This window comes from Marmota flaviventris, chromosome 3, assembly GCF_047511675.1.
Source record: "Marmota flaviventris isolate mMarFla1 chromosome 3, mMarFla1.hap1, whole genome shotgun sequence".
In the NCBI taxonomy this organism is placed as follows: Eukaryota; Metazoa; Chordata; class Mammalia; order Rodentia; family Sciuridae; genus Marmota; species Marmota flaviventris.
The window spans coordinates 76,242,952-76,263,110 of record NC_092500.1 but is presented as its reverse complement, the minus strand read 5'-3'; the positions used below and the strand labels follow the sequence as shown (position 1 = coordinate 76,263,110).

The 20,159-nt window shown below is 32.8% G+C and overlaps 1 protein-coding gene across 9 annotated transcripts in view; it reads right to left on the bottom strand.

Annotated features, from left to right (window-relative positions):
- Kif21a (kinesin family member 21A) overlaps positions 1 to 20,159 on the bottom strand; it is a 147,578-nt gene that overhangs the window by 60,435 nt on the left and 66,984 nt on the right. For all 9 annotated transcript variants that reach the window (XM_071609978.1, XM_034636583.2, XM_071609973.1 and 6 more), the window contains exons 2-10: positions 12,358 to 12,580; positions 12,052 to 12,234; positions 11,026 to 11,175; positions 10,198 to 10,332; positions 9,641 to 9,808; positions 7,698 to 7,813; positions 4,062 to 4,257; positions 3,441 to 3,630; positions 3,017 to 3,080 (exon numbers count right to left, since the gene is read on the bottom strand). In XM_071609978.1, the coding sequence (XP_071466079.1) occupies positions 3,017 to 3,080; positions 3,441 to 3,630; positions 4,062 to 4,257; positions 7,698 to 7,813; positions 9,641 to 9,808; positions 10,198 to 10,332; positions 11,026 to 11,175; positions 12,052 to 12,234; positions 12,358 to 12,580 (1,425 nt within the window). The remainder of the gene's footprint in view (positions 1 to 3,016; positions 3,081 to 3,440; positions 3,631 to 4,061; positions 4,258 to 7,697; positions 7,814 to 9,640; positions 9,809 to 10,197; positions 10,333 to 11,025; positions 11,176 to 12,051; positions 12,235 to 12,357; positions 12,581 to 20,159) is intronic.

Genomic DNA, 20,159 nt, shown 5'->3' with positions numbered 1-20,159 from the left:
TTCTCTCTCTTCCCACTCAGCTACCCTCACACTTGTTGCTTCCCACATTTCCTTTAATAGGAGATTAGACAATGATTCATGAGAGGAAGTAGACAGACATCCTTGAAAAGGGGCAGACAGGGTTTGCATCTCAGCTGCACTCCCTGGATCTTGGGCCATCAGTCTCTAAAAGCCCCTCTCTCCCCTTGATAAAATGGAGATAAAGGTAGATACTTTTCCTAGGATTGTTATGAGAATCTATGACATAATGAATCTAAAACTAGCCTTACTAATACTCTATTTAACAAATAATAAGAATTTATCAAAACTTTGGAAACAGTAATGATTTAGTAATAGGGGACTTAAAAACTCAATCACTATCACATGATAGTACTATATGGAGCCACATAAAAACAATTTCAGGAAAATAATTAATAACATTTGCTCATAATATCGTATCACATTTAAAAAAACAGAATAACACAGAGTAGCATATAAATTCTGACATTAATTTTATTAAAATATTGAAAAACTACTAAAGATATATACCAAAATATTAACATTAGTTCTTGGAATGGTGAGAATATGAGTAATTTTATCTTTTTATATTTTCCTACAGGTTCAAAAATCTCTACAAAAAATTTAATAACTCAAAAATACAAGGATTTAAAAAATAACATGATAGGCTGGGGCTGGGGCTCAGTAGTATAGTGCTCACCTAGCACATGCAAGGCCCTGGGTTTGATCTTCAGTGCCACATAAAAAATAAATAAATAAAATCAAGGTATTGTGTCCAACTATGACAAATAAATAAATAAATAACATGACATGACATGACATGGAAACTTATTTATAGATAACTACTATTATTTTATGATACAATGATAAGACTTAAAATAGAAATATTCCCAAGGGGCAATAGATCAATATAAATTTGCATGAAGTTTAAGCAGCTGTGAATAAAAGTCTTCATGAGACCAAGTTTTTGACAGAAATACGGATTGAAGTAGAATTTAGAAGGCAAAAACAGAATGTGAGAACTTGGACCTGAACAATAATAAAATTAGACCTTTACAATACCTTTCAATTTAAAACCTTTAGATGTTTTTCTTTGATTTGAGCCCATAATAATTCTGTGAGGATAGCAGGTATTATGTCATTATTACAGATGAACAAAGTAAAGTGCAGAGATGTTAGGTAACTTGGCCAAGGTCATACACCTTATTAATAAATAAAATCTTAAATTTTAATCCAGGTAATCCAATTTGAATTCAAGTTTAACTTAAGCTTATCCCATATGTAAATTATTTTACATAGTAAATTATAATGCTGGGATTCTAGAAGATTACTCTCCAGGGTTGGGACACATCTAATTAAAGAGCCATCAAAGTTGGAAACCTGAAACAAGGTATTAACCTATACCAGGAAAGATCTGATCAACCCTTGAACTCAGGGCTCATGAGTCACATCTGTTCTCAAAATGGATTAAGAACTGGATTTAAAATCTTGAAGAAGGAAGAGGCTATATGCTGCTTTCAGCCACTAAAAGGAGTAGAAATGACTCAGGCAGTTTTCAAGGAAATAGAGATACTAGTCATGTCATTTGTTCAATAATGAGATCAAGCCTAGTACAACCTTAGAATAACAGGGTGGAGAAGAAGAAATAGACTACAAGAAGCAGAACATGCAATCAGCCCTAACAACTGTCCAGCACCAAGGAAACAAAGAGCTAAGGAGAAGCACTGATGGAAGAGGATCTTCAGAAATTTACAAAGATACCAGTTGTGTTTCAAGGAATGGTAAAGATAGGGTCTACAGAATGAAAAAATGTTGGTCAAAGAATGAATTTTGAGCAGTAGCCAGGGAAAAGCACAGTCAATGAAAGGTAGAAAATGCCAAGTCCAGTTTAACTTCTGAGCAGGACACAAGGCCCCAAAGTCCTCTGCCAAACAGAAAGTAAAAATTATATATATACACTCACACACATAAAATAAAAGTTATATTTATTTGAATAACTATCTATTGCCACATTAGGATATCTTCTCATTTGGTTTTGATTTTTAAAACACTTAGGGGATCTGTTGTGCCCTATGGAGCCAGAAACAGAGGAGGCAATATTTATCACAATACCTCTAGAATAGCAAGAAGAAGAGAGGGGAAAGAGAAGACAAATGCAAGATGGGGACAAGTTAGGGCAGCTGCAAAAGATGATCTCCTCCTACCTGGTTACTTGATATGTAACCAAGGGAGATTTGAACTTAGATGCTTCCACATGGAGCTGACTAGAGTTTTACTTCAAGGGAAAATAGTTCAGTCATCAGGGCAAACCATGGAACCTAAAATCTTATGGAAAAATAATTAATTAATGTCCCTGACCTCCTTTTCCACCCTTATTTCCCCAATCTGGGTTTCTGGTCTTCTCAACATTCCCACACCATGCTTGGGTATCTTTTTTCTAAATTCTGTCATTCTATTTACTATGTGTTACTATTAGTATATGATGCCCTACCTAAACTGTTTATGTCATGGCATGGCATTGGTATATAGTGAGCATGTACTCTACAACGCATGACATGTGAATGAATGTACCAAAGAGAAGCAGGCATAATTGATAGACAGGTAATGATTCACTCATATAAGAATGGCTAAAGAAGAGGGAACAAGACTAATAGAAAATTCAAAAATCTGGAGGTTACTTTGTAGACACTGATATTATGGAGAAAGAAGCAAAGTCAGGAAAGACACCAAAGACAGCTTTATCAACATCTTTTATGCCTGTACTATATATCAGGTTAGGTAAGCAACCAGTGAAGGGAATAACAATAAGAATAGGAGGATAATATGGGAAGAGAGATGAGGACAGTAGCTTGAAATATGACATTGTGGGAAAGGCAAGTACCTAGTCCTCTAAGGTTAATATGTCCAAAGGGCTGAAATTTACCATGAACAGCTGCTGTACAATAAGCCAACAAATAGATATACCATAATATTGTAAAATCCAGTACCAACATGTGCATTATGCTTAGAAAAACTATACCTGAGATCTTCAATTTCTTTGATATAGCTATGAATCATATTACTGATCTCTTCATTTCCTTCACCTGCAAAATAAAATATGAAATTAAAATTTTATTTTAAATAAAGTTGTTTTTTTTTTCTGGTCAACAAAACAGGAGGGAAAAAAAGTTTGACGATAAAGCAACAGTAATGTAAAGCACAATTCTAAAGCAAATTTTCTATCCTAATTTAGATGAGCAGACCATAAGATAATATGATGCAAAGGACATATTTTGTTTGTAGAAGAATTTATTATTTTTTAAAATGAGGTATTTAACTTAAAATCACAGATTAGATACACACCATTTGGCATTTCTACTTCAACTACTCTAGGTAATTAACACAATGTTCCCTGCCATCCAGAAGTTAATCCCTCATTCATCCCTCTACACGCAAAGGCATACCTGCTCTGGCAAGAACTTGGTTGGCCTGATCACTAACAAGCTGTGTGATTCTTGACCTTAATGCATCAACCGTCTCTTGCATGGCTTTTATTCTTACACGCAGGTTGTTATTTTCAGTCTGTAGCATAGCATTCTCATGAAACATGTCATTGATGCTTTCCACACCCTCCTCGTCAATTATCCTTTTACCCTGGGAAAAAAATATACATTTTCTTGTTTGTTGAGGAGCCTTAAATACACAAGAGTTTTGTTTAACTCCAGAACTGTACAATTCTATAACCAAGAGCTCTTTATCTTAGCAGCCCCAAGGCAAAAGATCCTTTCCCCTCTGCTACAACCCTTCATGGTGCATTAGTCACAAAAAAAAAAAAAAAAAAAAAAAAAAAAAAACCTGATTGGATAAGAAGTATTTTGAACAAATGGTTGGTTAGATTAGACTGAACATCATTAATACCAACCACAAGGAAAAGTAGCGAGTCCTACTTCCAGATACCTCCACTGTTACAACCAAGTGAATCCAGAGTCATATCACAAAAAGCAAACCATCACAAAATGGCGTCCCTGTATACACACAAGCCAGCCCCAGATGTATCACAAAATGGAAGAACCCCATTTGCTTACCGTCTTATATTCCATGAGCTCCATCTGAAGTCGCGTGATCTCACTACGGAGAGCATTGATTTGCTGACTAGCTCTGTCCTGATTAACCATCACCTTGTTCTTGATATTTCTAGCCCGATTGGCATATTTCAGAGTGTTTAAGGTTTCCATAAAATCTCTGTCTGAAGGGCTGACACATGCTATCATGATTGTTTGGCTGAAAGTTACAAATAGTAATTAGGTTTACATATAAAAGCAAATAAAATGCTGATATATTCATTTTTAAATAGTTTCTTTTCTTTGAAATACTAAAGGATTGATGCTACTAACTTAAAAATAAAATCAAGTTTAAAAGCCCCCATGCTTTAAAGCCATATTTAATCTTTAAAGGAAAAGATTTTGGTTTTTAGGTAATACTGGGGAAAATTAATTTGTATTATTCTTCTTTGACCCACATGCTTTGAGAAAGTACAAACACATGCATTTGTTTCTCACTTCTGTACAGAAACTTTCAGAAGCAATACGGGCAATAAGCTAACATTAATCTATCTACAAATATTAATAAGTTGAATATCAAAATAATTTTATTAATATGTCAATATTTTTGAAATTTCTTCCTTTTATTTGATCACTGATATCTTGACTTTTGAGTCAGCAAATAATTTTACACAACATTTAATCACACAAAAAGATAATATTATATCCTTATGTTTCACAGTATAATATATCTTTTGTGATTGAATTATCAAAGTTCCATAGTTTCCAACCAGATTATATTAGGGGAAAAAATGGAAAATATTACACTAGAAACATTAGTTTATGGTCATGATAAATTGCTTAGCTAACCAAAACATGGTCTAGTGAAATGCTTAGCCTGCCACAGCTATTTTTTCTGTCAATGAAACAAAAGGAGGTTCTGTTAGGCACTTGTATTTTCTAACTAAACAATGGATAGGAACTGTAGTTAAAGATCTAATTCACCTGTCCTGGTAGAAATCAGTGCCTTTCAATTCTAATCTGTAGCCTCCTAATATACAACACAATATTTGTACCATATTAGGTCATTAATAATTGTGGTGTGCATGTCTACCTAATATTTATTGCAGATAAGTTAGATGAAATAACTCCTGCCTCTCTCTCTTCTGATGAAGATAAAGTAATCAAATAAAAGGGAGGTTTTATGGATGTTAATTAGAACTCAAAGTATGGTTCCTAGTCCAGTGCCATTCTGCTATTTATTATTTTTCCACAATAAATACAGAAATTAAGAATAAGCATTTTAGAAACTTAACACTTGAACTTTCTGTAATCAATCCTGTAATCAATGAACTCATCTCACTGAATAGAGTGCAAACCAGTTTAAGTGTTTTCAAACTCACATGGTGAGTCATAAATGGGGTAAACAGTGCAGTCATGCACAATATTTATTAATCCACCACTAAATGGGGAGGGGTGAGGGACGTGCCCTTCACAAATATTTTGAGAAGCACTAAGATCTTGAAAAGTTTGATAAGAATGACAAAAATCAGGAATGTGAGGAACTGGCTAAAATCAATTGTATAGGGAAAAGTTGATATATTAAGCAAAACCAAAAGATACAAATTTCAAAACTGATTTTATTTAGGAAAAACTCAAAGAAAACTTTAAAGCTATTTATTTCTAAAGTTCAAACAATAATTTCAATTTTGTTTTAAAAGAAATGATATCATTTAAACATGCTATATTATATATGTCATATATTAATTTATAGTACACATCTGGAAGAAAATATATCACAATGTTAGCAGTGGTTACTTCTAGGCAACAGAAATATAGCTGATTTTTATCCATACTTTATATTTTTCTGTATATTCTAGAATCTTTGGTATAAACTTGTAATGCTAAACATTATAAATATGTAAAAGTCACTGGTGTTTAAAAAAATTGTAAGACACATAATTATTAACATAAATATATGAAGCTTATTTCCAATAAAAACACCTTGATTAAAATTTTCTTTTATTTGTATAAGCTTTAAAAAATGAAGATATTTTGCTTTCTGAAATTTAAATTAAGCACAATGCTTTTCAACTAGAAATTCAATCCTACCATTTTAAAGCAGAAATAGAGGCACACTAAAAGTAAAATTAGAAGGGTTCATCTCCCCAGACACATTACCATTCATTAAGGAAACAGGTGACGTCTGAGACTATTTGGCTATAGCCTGTCTAAAACTCAACAGGAATTCAAGATCTGCAGTAAAAAAATTTTAGAGTGCTTAAAGAGCAAGCAACCTTTCAAAGGAAGCAAAGTACTCAAAAGTATATATACTTGGAAAGTCATTTAACATCTCTGCTTTTTTTTTAAGTTAAGAAATAAATACAACAAATTACCACAATTTTTAAAAACTAGAAAAATGTACATTTGGTTTAAAACAAAAATTTCTGTATAGTTATAATAAAAAATTTTGATCAGATTAATACTGAAATTCGGACTGAAAATGTACAACACTAAAAAGAAATATGCAACATGGATGCAAAACTGTGTCCACACATAGGATATACTATAAAAGAAATGACTTAAGACAATGCCAATATTACATAAAAGGAAAAAAATATAAAAATGCTGTTTATTTCTATAAAAACCTTTTTTCTAAAACAAACTGATCTCAAATCAAATACATTTAACATTATCCAAAATTCTTTGAATAATCGTTGTTCATAAAGAAAGTTTGAAGTTTAATTACCAGATTATTGTAGAGTATCTAATGATTTTTTTTCAGTAAATGAATCATTAGACCATCAAAACCACTGTAAAGGGCTGGGGATGTGGCTCAAGTGGTAGCGTGCTCGCCTGGCATGCGGGGCGCTGGGTTCAATCCTCAGCACCACATAAAAATAAAATAAAGATGTTGTGTCCACCAAAAAGTAAAAAATTAATATTTAAAAAAAATTCTCTCTCTCTCTCTCAAAAAAAAAAAAAAAACACTGTAAAATAGATTTGCTGTGCTTGTTTATCATTGCCTGAATTATACTATGATTGCCTTAAATGCAAAAATATTTCCAGTTGGGAAGTCAAAGTGTTGACATTTACAAGTGGAATGCTTTACCAAAAGGATGTGCTTAGTTAATGAACCATGTCAGAATGCAAAGGATTGGAAAGTTGAGAACCAGTAAACAATTCTATATTTCCTACAGTGGACATTTAAAAAATTTTTCTGTATATAAAAAAAGTTTGAGTTTTGAGGAGATTCTTCAATAATATGTTCAACAAAAATACTCAAGAGTATTTAAAGATAACACTTAATTTTTAAACAAAATTTTATTTATTTTATTTACCATCTACTGTGTGCTAAGTACTTAAAACAGAAACAATGGTATAGTAGAAACAGCTCATATTGTAAACTTTGCTTACAAATTAAATGACTGATAAATTACTCAACCTCTCTGGATTTTAATTTCCTTATCTATAAATAGGAATAATAATCCCTTAAGGAATGTTATAAGGCTTATATGAAATAATAACATAATGACTCTCGCTTGTTACTTAACTACTAGTTTATTGTCCTGTTAATTTGCTTTATAATAAAAGAAGTTATTATAAATCACATTATAGATTTACTAAAAAATAACAAATAATTAAAATTTAGTAATATAGAAGATAGTCATTTATGCATACCTATTACCCCCAAGAGAATCCTGCAATAATCTTGTCAGCTTAGAATCTCTATAAGGGACATGGGTGGCCCTCTTGCTCTTGTCTCCCAATGCACTTATTACATTGCCAAGTGCCAACTAAAAGAGAAAGGAGAAAATCACATATGTTTACTAATTATAACACTTTTAAATAAAGAATGACTATAGAAAATAAAATGGAGACATGACAAATATGAGAACATCTGTTTTACATTTGTATTTTCAAGTACATATAAAGTAAACTTCAAAGTTTTCTATATTAAGTACTAATCACTGATAATATTCAAAATATATAAGTATTACTTTTCATATACATATAAATATTATCATAAAATATTAATTCATGTTGTAAATTCTTCTCAACTCAATTAAGAAACAAAATGTTTAGTTAGTAAACAGTCCTGTGAAACTTTCTTGTTGCAATATAGACTCCTTATGTGGCTAAAATATACTTTAACTACAATAAAAGTATCAGTATGATTTTTCTGAATTAGAAATTCATGTAAAAGTAAAACTACCCTTAGAAATAACAATGAAACTATATGCTATGCATTCATTTTTTTAAAAAAATAATATGAATAATGAGTCAAATTGCTGAAGTTTACAGTTACTCCTGCCACCCATACTGTTTTTCCTACTGTCTATGAGCTAGCATTTACAGGATAAGCATTATCTAAAACTGGCCACACTAGCCTTCAGTAATACAAATATCTATAACTATGTCGTTGCTATGACCAAAACATACAGTGAGGGGCATCAGGATTGTACTGTGTCTTGATCCTCCTTTTCTAGACAGGCTAGTTATAGTCTTAAGCACTGGTCACAATGAAACTATCAGATATGTCTCAACATGCCTCAACAGCCTAAACAGGAAAGCAGAGCAATGACTTTATCTTTCCCTGACAACCCACATGTAAATACCAACATAATTTTATCTCCTAAGAAATTTAAAACAATACACAAAGTCCAGGATCCAGGTCATGCCCTTTTACACAACATGCAAATATATGGTGGAGTATCATGGTATTGGGAGGGCTGCAGTGCCCCAACACCAGGGTCACATTGATATATGAGCAAAATGTTGAGCAAAGATTAAAAAAGGATGGGGGACATATTTTTGGAGACCCCACATCCAGGGTAGAAGAGAAGCAAAGCAGAAAGCACACAACCTGATGTTGTCAGCACCACAGAAATTTAGTGATGCTATTACTTTTATGCAGGAACAAATGTCCAATTTTATAATGAAGACAATAAAGAAAAAATTTAGTAAGCAAAATTTGCTCTAAAATATTTTCTTCCACATAATGGAAGTCTTAAACCAACTCAAGCACAAGTGTTTTCCAATCAACATACCACTAGGTGGCATGGCATTAAAGTTAATTTCTAATATAATTATAAAAATTTCATTTTGAAAAAAAAAATCATTACTAAAATCATTTGACTCTAATTCTCAAAACCAATAAAATAACTGTCATTAAATGTTAGCAAAAAGCTTCTTTGAGTTTCATAAAATATCTAACATTTTTACTTTAAACATAGAAAAAAATTTAAATTATATGTGTGTGTGTATATATATATATATGTTATATATATATATATATATATATATATGTTATATATATATATATATATATATATATATATATATATATATATATATATATATGTAAACACACCTTCTTCACATATTGTAAAATTTAACAACTAAATTTACACACATAAAGAAAACCTGCAATGTGAGGGGGAAAGGGGAAAAGTCTACATGTGATGTCAAAGATTCACTGAATCACTAATAAATTACTGCAACTTTTATTTCTCAGTTGTGTGCATGAAAAGATCTCCATAAGAGGGTATTATATATTGTAAAAAAAGAAAAGGACAAGAGTAAAGCCCTGATATATTCCAGGCACACAGCTTTATTCTTACAAGTCCACAGTTGATAGAAATGCCTTCTTTTGCCCTCTCGCCTGTAGCTCCAGTTCGCTTCAGTCTTTCTGATCCTGCCAGATCAACAAAATGGAATTTTGCAGTCAAAGTTTCAAATTCATTCATCTGTGATGATTCAGAAATCATCTTATTATCAGTTGCATTTTCCTGCAAGTAAGGTAAACAGTGAAAGTATTTTTATTAACATGACTATCCTCTAACTTCTCCTTGTCCTTATCCCATATACCTATATAAGCACAACCGAAAAAGAAGGCATGAAGCCAAATGAAAATAAATGCAAACGTGTCTGCTGGAAATTTGAAACCTAATATTGGAAAGAACTTACTTTCCAAATAGGTAAAACTCCAATATCAACATCTAAGGCTTTGCTTATGTTGAAGAAAGGAAACCTACAGCACATGGTTCTCAAAGCCAAAGTGTCTTGGGTAACTGCACTCATTACTCCATGCCCACATACTCTACTGAGATTCCTGCAATGTTTAAATTATCAGAAAATAATTTTGAAAGTTTAAGAAATGAAAACTATCAAAACTCACAGCATCTACTTGAGGACACATTCTGGTTTGACACACATGAATGGTAAAAATGGCATGTGAACGAGAACTCTGAACATTCATCTGGGTACTGGCTGTAGTACGGGATAAAGCACCCAACTTCAGACACTGCATCATCTGGAAACGAAAAGAAAGCTTCACCTGAGCTATATTTAAACACAATGCAGAGAAATTTTACATCTGAGCTAAAGGTTAAACCCCATTAACATTAAGGAATGTAAAAGATGCAGTTTTTCATATTTTCATTTTAGTTTCAGGCACTTTTTGAGCTGAACTTCTCAGAATAATGGTGTATTATTTTTTAAACAGGAGAAAACACTGAGATTCCATTGTTTGTCATTTGCTGACTTTTGCAGCTTCCATTCCAAAATGGTTACAGAAGAATACTTTGGCACAAAGTGAGCAATAACTTGAATTTACTCAATCTCTTCTTGTCTTCTGTTGAAATTTTTTTATGGATTTTGTAATTTTTCTTAAGTTTTCCTTTAGGAGTCAAGTCGCACTCTTATCTATATATGTTACACCAAAAGGTACAAATGGATTGTGGTCTCATCCTTCATCATCAATTGTTTAACCCTATCTGTGAAAGAAAACTATACATACAGTGCCTTGATGCTTTTGAAGTCATAAAGTCACTGCCTATATTATAACATTGACATTTTTATAGTATGTCCTGCTTTAAAAATATAAGGAAAAAAGATAAGATTTTAACTCCATACATATAAGGACACAAGTTTCAAATCTTTATCTTATGCAGGCTAAATAAAACAAACCAAAAGGGCTATATTTCAGCTACAACATAAACGTCACCTCTGATTCTGTATTCACAGTACGTGTTGTGACTCCCACAGTATAAATTCCTCCAGTCGAATCTTCATGAATTCTTATATTTGATTTTTTATTTTTTGCATCAATGTCACGAGTGGTATCAAACAAGTCAAGGACCTCTTCATTATAGAGCTATCATGAAGAAATATTAGAAGTTTGATTTTGGTAGAAATTGTTCCATGAGTGTCATAACATACACTCCATAATGTATGAACATAAGGAAGAACACTTTTTCTTTTTTCACTATTACCTACCTTTCTTTTGGTAGAAACACATACATGTATTCTCTATGGTTTTTAATTAAATTGGGGTGTCCATTAAAACTAGCAGTAAGATAAATGATATTAACTTGAATTAAGTTTTCTACTTTGTACTTAATACAGCTGAACAACATGTTCCACTGAGCAAAATGATTAGCTTATGGATCAGGTGATTTAGACCAAAACACACTCGACCAAGGACTCAGAATTATAATGCCAGGTTCAGTTCACTACACTGTTGCTCAAATCCTACATATTCTTCTGTCAAGCCCCTCACTGTCTTAAATTAATCAAAACTTGCCCCAACCTTAGGACTGAATTGACACATCTGTCTTTGCAGAGACCAGCCTCTGCAGCCAGATTAGTGCTACTGCTGTAATCCTATTATTTTTCACATGCTCCCCCTCCCTTTTGGTCTTAGTTACTGAGTTTCCAACACTTTGTGATCCTTTCTAAATTATCATAGTAATTTTCATTTATATTTATCCTTGATAAAGAAAGATTCTGAAATAAACAATATTAATTGTACTCTTACGCTATGTGCATTGTTAAAGTGTTCATTATCTTAAATGCTAATATCATTGCCTATAAGTAAGGTGTACTTAACTATCTAATATTAACTTACTTGAACAACATTTACTGGTACTATCTACAAAGCACTGTACTAGAAGCCAACAATATAAAGTCATAGGGCTATGGCCTTAAGAATAAAATTTAAAGGAAATCAGTGACACAATTAGATTATTACCTCTAAGAATTGGGCATTCACTTTGAAGTCTGGAGGCGGAAGCCCATTTTTAACTGCTGTATGTTTTTTTTCTTCAATACTCTTGAAAAGATGTTTCACAGCACGAGAAATAATACCCTGTTCTCCTTCAGTGATGTTAACATCAAATCCTGTTCCCATTGTGTATGTTTTGCCAGCTCCAGTCTGAACAAAAGAAAAGAGAAAAATGTTCAACCTCAACATAACCTCAAGAAACAAAAATGATAGTACAATTTAATTGACATTTCTGAAAAGGTACAACTCCTATGAAATTAACATGGAACTTACTTGTCCATAAGCAAAAACTGTAGCATTGTATCCTTCAAAACAACCTTCAATTAGTTTTTCAATACATTGAATGTAGATCTGCTCTTGCTGAGAGTCAATGTCAAACACATAGTCAAAAGTAAAAGCCTTATCCTTCCCTAGGAAGACCTGAGGTTCTCCTGGTGTGACAGATGTACAAATATGGCATCCTTCAATCTTTTCTTTGGCAAGCTGTGGTCTTATTCTGTGAAAAGCAATGAGTAAAAATAAAATTTAAAAAAGAAATCTTCAAATAATATGACTTAAAAACTCTTGGCCAAATCTTTTTTTAAAAAACTAATGTAATTATCCTCTGCTCCTTTAAGTGAAAAGTTTAAGTAAATTTTGAATTACTCTGAATAAATTTTAGTATATGAGATTACTTATTTAACAATTCCAATGAATTGCTTAACAATCACCAAAAGTCATGAAGAGTATAAAATTCATCTTAAATACTTATTCAGGTAAATAATTTTCCTTGATTTCTGTAAGCAATAGACAACTTGGTCAAATAAAATCTGCTACCAAAATGTTGTTTTTGTTTTTGTTTTGTTTTTTTGTTTTGTTTTGTTTTTTTTTTTAAGATAGAGTGAGAGAGGGAGGGAGGGAGAGAGAGAGAATTTTTTTTTAATATTTATTTTTTAGTTCTCGGCGGACACAACATCTTTGTTTGTATGTGGTGCTGAGGATCGAACCCGGGCCGCACGCATGCCAGGCGAGCGCGCTACCGCTTGAGCCACATCCCAGCCCCTTTGTTATTTTTTTTAATATATTTATTTTTAGTTGTGGATGAACCTTTATTTATTTACTTTTATGTGGTGCTGAGAATCGAACCCAGTGCCTCACACATGCTAGGCAAGTATTTACCAATGAGCCACAGCCCCAACCCCTGTTTTTATTATTTTTATTTTAGGCTTCCTCTATTTATTTCCAGTGATCATCATAAGCAAAAATGAAATTATTAAGAACATATTTATCTTGATACTCTGATGACCTTGACTCAGCTTTTTGCAAACTCTTTATCAGTGATTTCCAAGCTTATTTGACCATTATCTACCCTCAGCTTAACATGTTTAAGTACATGCTCATAATTTAAATATGCATATCTATTCATATACATATGTATGTACATCTGTATTTATTAGTTTTATATATACATATATATATATCCAGAATTTTATTAAAAATAAATACAAATAGAAGTTCTATTATTTTCTCTACAAAACCCAGTAATTTATCATGAGTTCTCCTCCCTTTACTTGGAAGACCATAGTACCACAGTCACCCCATATCCAAGGTACTGCTCCAAACTCCAGTACCTTTCTGTTCTGTCTTCTCTTTCTAACTTCAGGCCTATTTGCAAAGGAAAGTAAATATAGTGATATGTTCGTAACAGCACAGCCCAAAATCTGTCCCTATTCTATTCACTCTATAAACAGGACTATACTGGGCATGGATCACACTGGACATGCACACCAACAACTTACTAGACTTTTTAAAGAGATTCCTATTCGTTGTGGAGAAAAAGAGGCAGTTTAAAAATGGTAAATACAGAAAACCAAAGATGGAAAATATAAAATAATAAAGACAGTGTAAGGAATGGACTTTAAAGAAATCTATTCCCACATACTTGGGTTTTTTGTCTTTCATTTTATGGGCTTTTTTTTTTTTAATAAAACTCATGTCTATAGGGGAAGAATGAGTTCATCCACTTCTTAATGATAAAATCAAGCCTAAATCCAGATCTTTTGACTTTAAACTCTTTCCAGTTTATTGAAATGAAAGCCCAATAAATGGACAGGAAATAATTCTGAAAAATAAGTGAACTTCTGCAACCCTAGTAATCCATACTCCTAGAATTCCATACTCCCAAAAAATGTAAATAAAATAATGTTTTTATTTCAGCAAGGATTCCCTTTCTTCTGTGACATTGGTGTTTTTCTTTGACAAAGTCTTCAGCAGTGTTTGCTTTAATGTAGCATAATAATCAACATGGAGTGAGCCAGGTACTGTGGAAAGAGCAATGGAGTAGCCATCAGAAGGCTTGAAATGTATTACTTAATGTCACTCACAGACATCATGTGATCCTCTCTTAGAGCAACAATTTCTTCACTTCTGGGGGGAAACTATAATTTCTTTCAAGATTCCTGCTAGATCTAAGTGTAGGATACTGCATATAAAAAAGAAAAAGAAGGAAACAATATTTTTGTACTGTTGTAAAATGATAGTATAAAAAAATGAAACAATTCCTCATAATAAACTATGTTCTTACACTATATAAACAGCCCACAGTAGTAATGGCTTTAGCTTTTTGGCATCACATATTCTGGATACGTGGTGTTTTTAAACATTAATATTCTCATCTTTCTAACTTTATTTTATCCAGTTATGCAGAACAAACGATATCAAAACCTTAATTCTTGCCAGGCACAGTGGCATAAGCCATAATCCCAGCAGCTCAGGAAGCTGAGACAGGAGGATTATGAGTTCAAAGCCAGCCTCAGCAAAAGCAAGGGGCTAAACAACTCAGTGAGACCCTATCTCTAAATAAAATACTAAGTAGGGCTGGGGATGTGGCTAAGTGGGCAAATGTCCCTGAGTTCAATCCCTGGTACCACCCTCCCTCCCTTCCCCCCCAAAAAAGAAAAACAATTCTCTTTGGGAGAATGACCATCTTTATTGTTGCCAATCCCAAAATAACACAACCAATAACAATCTCAGCTAAATGATAACTTCTCCCTCTGTCCTATTCCACCTATCTGATCCATCTCCAAGAGCTATCAATTATCTCTGTAATAGCTCTCCAGTCCACCAAGTTCTCTTTCCTCATCTACATCATCCTAATTAAAGCCATCATTTTCTCTTACTTAGAATATTACAAAAGTCTCCTCATATATGCCTGTCAAATCTTGCCCCCAGCAATCTGTTCCATTCACTGTACAATCAGTGATATTTGTAAAATACAAAGTTGATCAGGTTCCTAAAACCCTTTGATGCAACACTGTGCTTTTGCAATGCTCCGTTTTTGCATTAAAGTATTTCCAATAATGGTTGTAGTGAGGTTTATTTTAACCAGGTTCACTAACCAGGTATGCATTGTGCTCTCTTGCTTCTATCCCTTCTATAAGACACTGCTTCCTTCTCAACACTCTTCTCCAATCTCTCAATTTGCAACTCTTTTACAAGCCTAAATACCTTATGTTTTCAATCTCTATTCAGATATTAATTCATTTGGAAACTCCCATTACCCCTTTTCATTCCAATATAACATCAGTACATGAGCTCAGTGTTTTTCTCTGCTGAAAGCCACCTAATTAACCCCAGGCTGCTGCTCTCCTCTAGCTTTATGGCTGCTATACTATGAGAAGGTTAACAAACCCCATGTAATAAGACAAATCAAAATAAACACAGTGATCTAAATGAAGATATGCACTAGACTACTCTTTGAAATATGTGCCTTAACAGTTTCAAATAAATTATTATAATCATCAGGTAACTTAGTTGACCATTAAAATACTTTTAATTTCAGACAAAGAAAACCTAGGTGCCATTTGAATTGCAGATCTCACAGCCAATTTTAGAATGCCAATATCTCTCTGCATGTCTTTAACCTTCACTTCCCAACCTATACTCATCTGGTTATTATACTTGCTAATGGCACGGAGGATCTGTTTGAAACATAGATGATGCCCAGTTCCACTTGTTTGCATGGGTGGAGGAAGTGGTTTTACTGTCATCAAGACATACTGAACTCTTTGCACTTGATGGAGGCGATGGCAATTTTCTAGCACAGGTCTGAGAAATTCCCACATGAGAGGGGATGGTCTTCCACGCATGCATGCAACTGGACTAACTACACTTTTAAAGTTAGGGATGCATTTTGCTTTTCAATTCTTCTTCAAAAATTTAGGATTTTAAATTCTCCAAATCTCTAAATTTATACTTGTCAAAAATTTTCACATGAAGTACCAACCCAAGCCAATTCATTTGCTTAAAATGAAAAAGAGCTCAAATTTATCTAACTACAAGTCTCAATTTTGAAACTGTTATTCATTATTGGGATTACATAGAAATAAAATATAACAGTCCTTCTGAGAAATAGCAAACCAAAAAAAAAAAAAAAAAGAATCTGATGTTTACAACTCTGAATATTTTAAATATCTTCTTTTTTTAGTATTTTTATGTAGAAAATATGACTATTAAACATATTCATCTAGCCCCAACACTAAGAAATTATCAAGGTAAACAATTTGATTAATATTAATATAAATAAATCACAAAGCCTTGTAGAATTTTAATATTCCACAACTAGATATATTTGAAACTGCTTCTTTAAAAAATTCCATAAAATTTATGCCATAAATGTTTAGGACAGAGCATTCTAATATTACACAGAAATATTATATTTTAAAAAGATATTATTTATATATTTATGTAGATAACAACATATATCTATATATAACAGATAATTATAAATTATCTACCTGTAATTATTATATCTATATATCTAAGAATTATGGATAATTACAAATAAATATAGTGTGTAGATAATTACAAAGTTATAAAAAATGTAATTTGATGTACCTAGTTTGTGAAGATTGAAGGTTTGAAACAGAGTATGTTATAAACTGTTAATTAATTTTAAGATGAAGAAACAAATGCTGTCCTCATTTTCTCATATCTGAATCTTTCCCTCAGCACTTAGCAGCCATTTAGCTTCTCTTCTCTCACACTATTAAAACTACTCCCACAAATGGCACCAACAACTTACTTATTTCCAGTTACAGTGGACCATTCAGTCTTCAGAATTTGATCTTATATTTGATCCTAACCTCTTTTCAGAATTTTATCCTACATTCAATCCCATATTTCTTAAATCTCTACTGCAGTTGGCTCTTGTGATTTCCAACTTTTTTAGTGATTCTGATTTCTGAACAAATATTATACTTAATACCACAAGTAACTACCTACCTTAAAATGTCAGTCTTTCCCCAGGAAAAAAAAATTTCCACATTCTTAGCTTGTCATCTAAGAATTTCCCCAATCTGGATTCTTCCTGTCTTTCCATCCTCAAATCAAGTCACCTCCAGCTACATCTAACACTTCATCATTTCTTAGTCAACTTTTATACCTTAATTCATCATACATTGTACATAAATTCCCCCATATAGAATGGTGGTCCTCCATTTCTCTACCTAGAAACCTATTTGTAATTCTTTAAGACCCACCTCACACACTGGCACCTTTATAATTCTTTTCCCCAAGCTGACTTAATTACTTATTCTTCCAAGGACTTTGTTCATGATTTTATAATAGTAGATATCAAATTGAATTATTATTTCTCCACTAGCAAATAAGTCTTTGGAGACACAGTATATTATAAATTCATGAAATAAAGTAAATCAGAAAATGTACACTGATCCCCCTACATTACACTATGAGAAGAATGATTATAATAATCTCATACCACTTTATTCTTGTCACAAGAAAACTTGTTCTTGAACAAGCATTTACTCATTCTACCTCTTAATTTTCTAATCTATAAAATAAGGAAGCTAGATTCAATATTTCTAAAGTTCTCTGCAAGTTAAAATTCTTTTTAATTAACCTTTCAATAAAAACAAAACAAAAGTTTCCTGTGCTGGCTTTTAAAAAGTGGCAACAAACTACTTATTTTCTTTCCTGCCATACACTATTCTCACCATTAGTTATACCATTTGTGCCTTATTTCTTCATAGTTCCTATTGTATACTTCACACTTTCTTATCATTACTGGGACAAGAAGTTTCATTTGTGAAAACATTATCAGGGCTCCTTGCAGTGGCATTAGCCAGTGAATATAGCAGGAGATTCTGAGGCTGAATCTACTAAGTTTCCCAAAATTGCGCCCTGCTTTCTGTTCTTTGAATTCATAATAACCAAACTACTTTTAATTAACTGAATATATCGAGTAAACCAAGAGGACTAGTTTCAACATAAACTAGAAGACAAAGATAAACATAATTTGGGGAAAGGCTTATACTTGCTAATTTTCAGCTAGAGTTTTAGTAATGAAACTCAGCAGAACTGAGCATACACTTAATTCTGCCACATACTGTTGTTAAACTGGAAATGCACCACGGGACTTCAGCAACCCTGGACATTCTTGCTGGCATGCCAAGAATGTAAGACCCTGACTGCTCTTTCATGGATTATTTCTCAAGGTTGTTTGCAACAAGTAACCTTTCAGGATAAGTAATGTCTTCTACCTGACAGAGCTGGCTTGCTTCTGCTTACTATAAAATCAGTGAATCCCCCCTCTTGATGAATCTTGATGCTCCACTGCTTGCACAGCATCCACGTAACAGATGTCCTGATGTTAGGAGGGAATGAGGAATCAGTTTAAATCAACGTGAAACTTATGGTGCTTACTATACTGTGAATAATATAAATCCTTAGTCCAGTCACTTTCCATAGCCTTCTTATGGTTTGATATGATTTGAAAACTGTCTTTTGAACTTTTCTGTGTAATAAAATCTACCAGGGTAGTTTAAAAAGTCTTTAGCCTCCAATTTAGGAGTCTTGTGTCTTCTGCCACTATCCTTGGGATAGCAAGCATGAAAAGGTGTGCTGCCTATGAGTAAAAATCTCAGACTCTTCACAGGTCTTAACACATACTAGCTGTGACCTTTGACAAGTCACTCTCTCAGCTTCAATTACCTTATCCATAAAACATCTATAAAATATTATGTCACATCCTGATTGTAGCATCTTGAACAATGAGATAATATGTGTCAATGAAAGCCCATCAAGTATTGTTATACCATTTTAAAATTCTTTAAGTCAGTTCCCCCATAAAGCACCATAACACCTTACATCAATTTAGGCCTTCTAACATATAAAAGAATACTCTTTGGGTCCCCAAACTATTGTTATATATAAAAAAAAAAAAAAACCTCTGAGCCAGGCACAGTGGTGTACCCTTGTAATCCCAGCTATTTGGGAAGCTGAGGCAAGAGGATCATAAGCTCATGGCCAGCATCAGAAACTTAGTGAGACCCTGTCTCAAAAAAAAAAAAAAAAAAACTGAAGATATGGTTCAATAGTAAAGTGCCCCTGGGTTCAAATCACCTATACTACAAAACAATAATATAAAATAAAAGGGCAGGGGACATAACTCAGCAGTAGAGCACCCCCGGGTTCAAATCCCAGAACCAAAAAATAAGCTATAATTTGGATTTTAGGAAAATTCGGTATGAAACTACTCTGGAAAGAATAGAAATATAATAGAACACTGAACATTACCTGCATGTGTATGTACATATACATAGAAATCTATACATACATACATTGCTAAACAAAGATAATCAAGCTAAATATTTCTATACCTCCATTTAAAAAAAACATAATCCCAAATTAGTCTTCTCATAATACTAATTAATCAAGCTTTAGTCATCCCACTATTCATACCAATATAGGGTACAATAGGTGTCAATAGGAGTCAAAATGAGAATTCTTTTTTGTGTGTGTGGTGTTAGGCATTAAACCCAGAGACTCATGTATGTGAGGCAAGCAAGCACTCTACAACTGAGGAACACACCCAGCTCCCAAAAATGGGTATTTTCATTCTTTCGACATTATTATCATTTTTTTCCTATCTCCATATAGCTGGTAATAGAATTGCATTCAGAAATAAACAGAACTAAGTTTCTAAATAACAGGTTTACTTAAAAGGGGGGATTAAATTATTATGGTACAATTTTTCCCTATAGCTAATTAAGTTGAATTAAATGCTAGAGACTAGA